The sequence below is a fragment of the Aptenodytes forsteri genome, unplaced genomic scaffold (genome assembly GCF_000699145.1).
Source record: "Aptenodytes forsteri isolate BGI_AS27 unplaced genomic scaffold, ASM69914v1 Scaffold285, whole genome shotgun sequence".
In the NCBI taxonomy this organism is placed as follows: domain Eukaryota; kingdom Metazoa; phylum Chordata; class Aves; order Sphenisciformes; family Spheniscidae; genus Aptenodytes; species Aptenodytes forsteri.
Window position 1 is genome coordinate 284948 of NW_008794453.1, and position 2793 is coordinate 287740.

The window sequence follows — 2793 nt, forward strand, 5'->3', positions numbered from 1 at the left end:
TTTTTTTGTTGTTGTTTTTTCTGCCGGGGAGAAAATATTTGCAATATTTTCCACTGGGAGATGTCTAAAAATTAACGGGGGGGGGAAAAAAAATCCCAGTCCTTTCTGCTTGTGGGAAGGCCGGAGGCAGCTAATAAAGCAAGGCAGCTTAATAAAAGAAACCCAAACCATGAAACTATGTGTTTTTTTATGAATGTTACGAAACATTGTGCTTTTTTCCTGACTTCCCCCCCCCGAATTGCTATGGGACCCCTTCCTATTTGGCAACCCATGGTGTCCCCCGAGCCCTCCTGCCGTGGTCCCCAGTGCCGAGCAATGGGTATCATAAACTCACCTGCAGACGCAGCATCCCCATCGCAGGACTATTCTTTTGGAAATAAAAAGCAAAACTTCTGATGTGTAAAAAAAAACCCCCACTAAATAAAATCAACCCGGTCATCGCAACGTTTTATTTTCACCGAACTCACAATAATTTTTGGAGGGAGAAAGAAGCGCAGGGAAGCTTTCACCCAGCAGCCGACGCCAGATCCGAATTCCTCTACTCCCCGTGATAACGTAACATCTGCCACAGCCATGCACCGGGTGTCCTTTGGGGTCTTCGGAAATAGAAACGTTTGCTGCTGAAGCACCAAAACCCACCAGAACCCACCAACGAGGGAGGGCCCAGAGCACAGGGGGGTGCCGCTGCTCCCGGCACCGAACCCCAAGGGTTTTCCAGGAGCAGCTCTGAGCGCACGCGTTCAAACCCCCAAAATAAGCTTTGCCTTTAGGCACTGCTTCTGCTTGAAAGGAAACCAGCTGGGGTTGGGGTTTTCTTTTTGCTGTAAATGCTGATTATTCTTTTTTATTTCTTTATTTTTTTTTTTATTTATTATTGCCAGGGGTTGCTGTAGGAAGCCGGAGGGAAGCTCAAGTGATACACGATTTTTCCACGATATGGTTTTAAGAGGGGAACTGGAAGCACGCGTCTGAGGTAACTTTTAGCACATTTAATTAACTTTAACATCCCGTTCCCCTCTCAAATTCGGCTGACATAAAGAGAGGCTCCCAAACCTCACACGCTGCCTGAACCTAAGGCAGATGCTGAGGCTGGAAAACATTTTCCTACATCCCAAAGACCCACATCTGGCACGACACGGCTCCAGCCAGCCCTGCTTCAGCCTCTGCCAAACACATTGCGCTGCTTGAACTTTGGGGAAACCCATTCCTGAATTCCCCACAGCTACTTGATATCGATTTCTTTTAATTGCAGGCTAGATTAGATCATCCGTCACCAGCTTGAAAACAAAAAAATAGGCTGATAAGACACGACGGGGCAATATCACGATGGGAATTATCATTACAGAAATGGTTTATCCAGTAGGAATTGCAGGGAAACTGCTAAAGCTCCCCGCGGAAGGAAGTTTCTGCCCCTCTGATTTTTGTTTTTCCTAGGGCACGACTGAAAAGTGTAAAAATAACTGAAGTCAGGTCTCCGCCACCACCTTCGCCGCTGGGCTCAGCCCTGCAGACGCTTTGGCAGATGAAATGATGCTGCTCAGCTTCACGTCCCAAGTTTTATCGTGCGCCAGGATAAAAACCACGGGAGGAAGCTCTTGGCTGCTGGGTGCTCGGCGTCTACTTTCACTCTTCCCAAATTGCATCACCCTTGATTTTTACTGTATAAAACAAAGGAGGGAGGTGAAAGCTGGCCGACAGCATCCATTACATGCAGACAACATCTTGTGAAAGGGATTTTTTTGAGGCCACAGACATTTGCCACACACACTGTCCCTCGATCCACTCTTCTGCAGAGGGTGCCGGAGCCAGGTCCTGCTCCGGGCTGGGGCAGAGCTTTGCTAAGCCACATGTTGGAACAGCTTGGCCTGACCGTGCCTCAGTTTCCCCATATAACATATAGCTTACAACAACACTGTCTACCTTGGAAAAGCACTTTTAAGGTTGCCTGGCGCTACGTGGGCACCCGGTGGCCACGGGAGAGGGCAAGAAATGGGTGCTGGCAGCTCACGGATGGAAAGCCGGGAGCATCACCCTAAAAATCAATGTTCTTGAAGTCGACGGAGCAGCGGTAGCGGCCGTCGAGGAACCTGGAGCATATGAAGTTGGGCAAACACGGGCAGGTGTGGTGCTGGCGCTTCCCGAAGAAAGGGACCTGCGGAGAGACGCGGGAGAGATGCAGGAGAGATGAGGGCGTCAGGGCTCTGCCACAACCAAAACGTTATCAAATGGGATCAAAGCCCTGTGAAAATCTCTGGCCCTTCTCAGAGGTTTGGTGGGGATATGCCTGAAATTAATTTTTGATCCCTCTGAAGCCCTTTGCTCCTTCCTGCGCCAAGCAGAAGGCGCAGCATCATTAAATCTTGCTCCCACCGTGCAAAATCAATACAGGAGCGTGGAGTGGGACGCTCCCCCCCAGGGCCGGGATGCTGCCGCTAAATCCTCACGGAGGAGGGACTGCAGCAGCGTCGCGCTTTGGGCTAATCCCAGTGCACTGGGGTTTCTTATCAGACAGAAATCACGGCGCTGGGGCGGCTCTGCGGCATTAATTCGGCTTCTCCTCGCTTGGCAGAGCATTTACGACTCAATTTGGAGCAGCGTGGCGTGCGCTTTTCCTTAAATGAATGGAGCAGCCGGCTCGGTCCCAGCTGCGAGTCGAGGTCCGCAGCACCCATGGGGCATCCCGAGGATTTAGGGTGGCGCGGACAGGCAGTCGCTCAAAACACTTGAGAGGCTGAAACCGGCTGCACCGCGCCAGCTCGGGGACCACCACGATGCTGTCGGGAGCATCACCCT

General features: G+C 51.1%; 1 protein-coding gene across 1 annotated transcript in view; it reads right to left on the reverse strand.

The window, feature by feature from the left end:
- Positions 1-2032: 2032 nt before the first annotated feature.
- PROK1 (prokineticin 1) overlaps positions 2033-2793 on the reverse strand; it is a 5700-nt gene continuing 4939 nt past the window's right edge. Inside the window, exon 3 of the mRNA XM_009290621.1 lies at positions 2033-2199. Coding sequence (XP_009288896.1) covers positions 2033-2199 — 167 coding nt within the window. The remainder of the gene's footprint in view (positions 2200-2793) is intronic.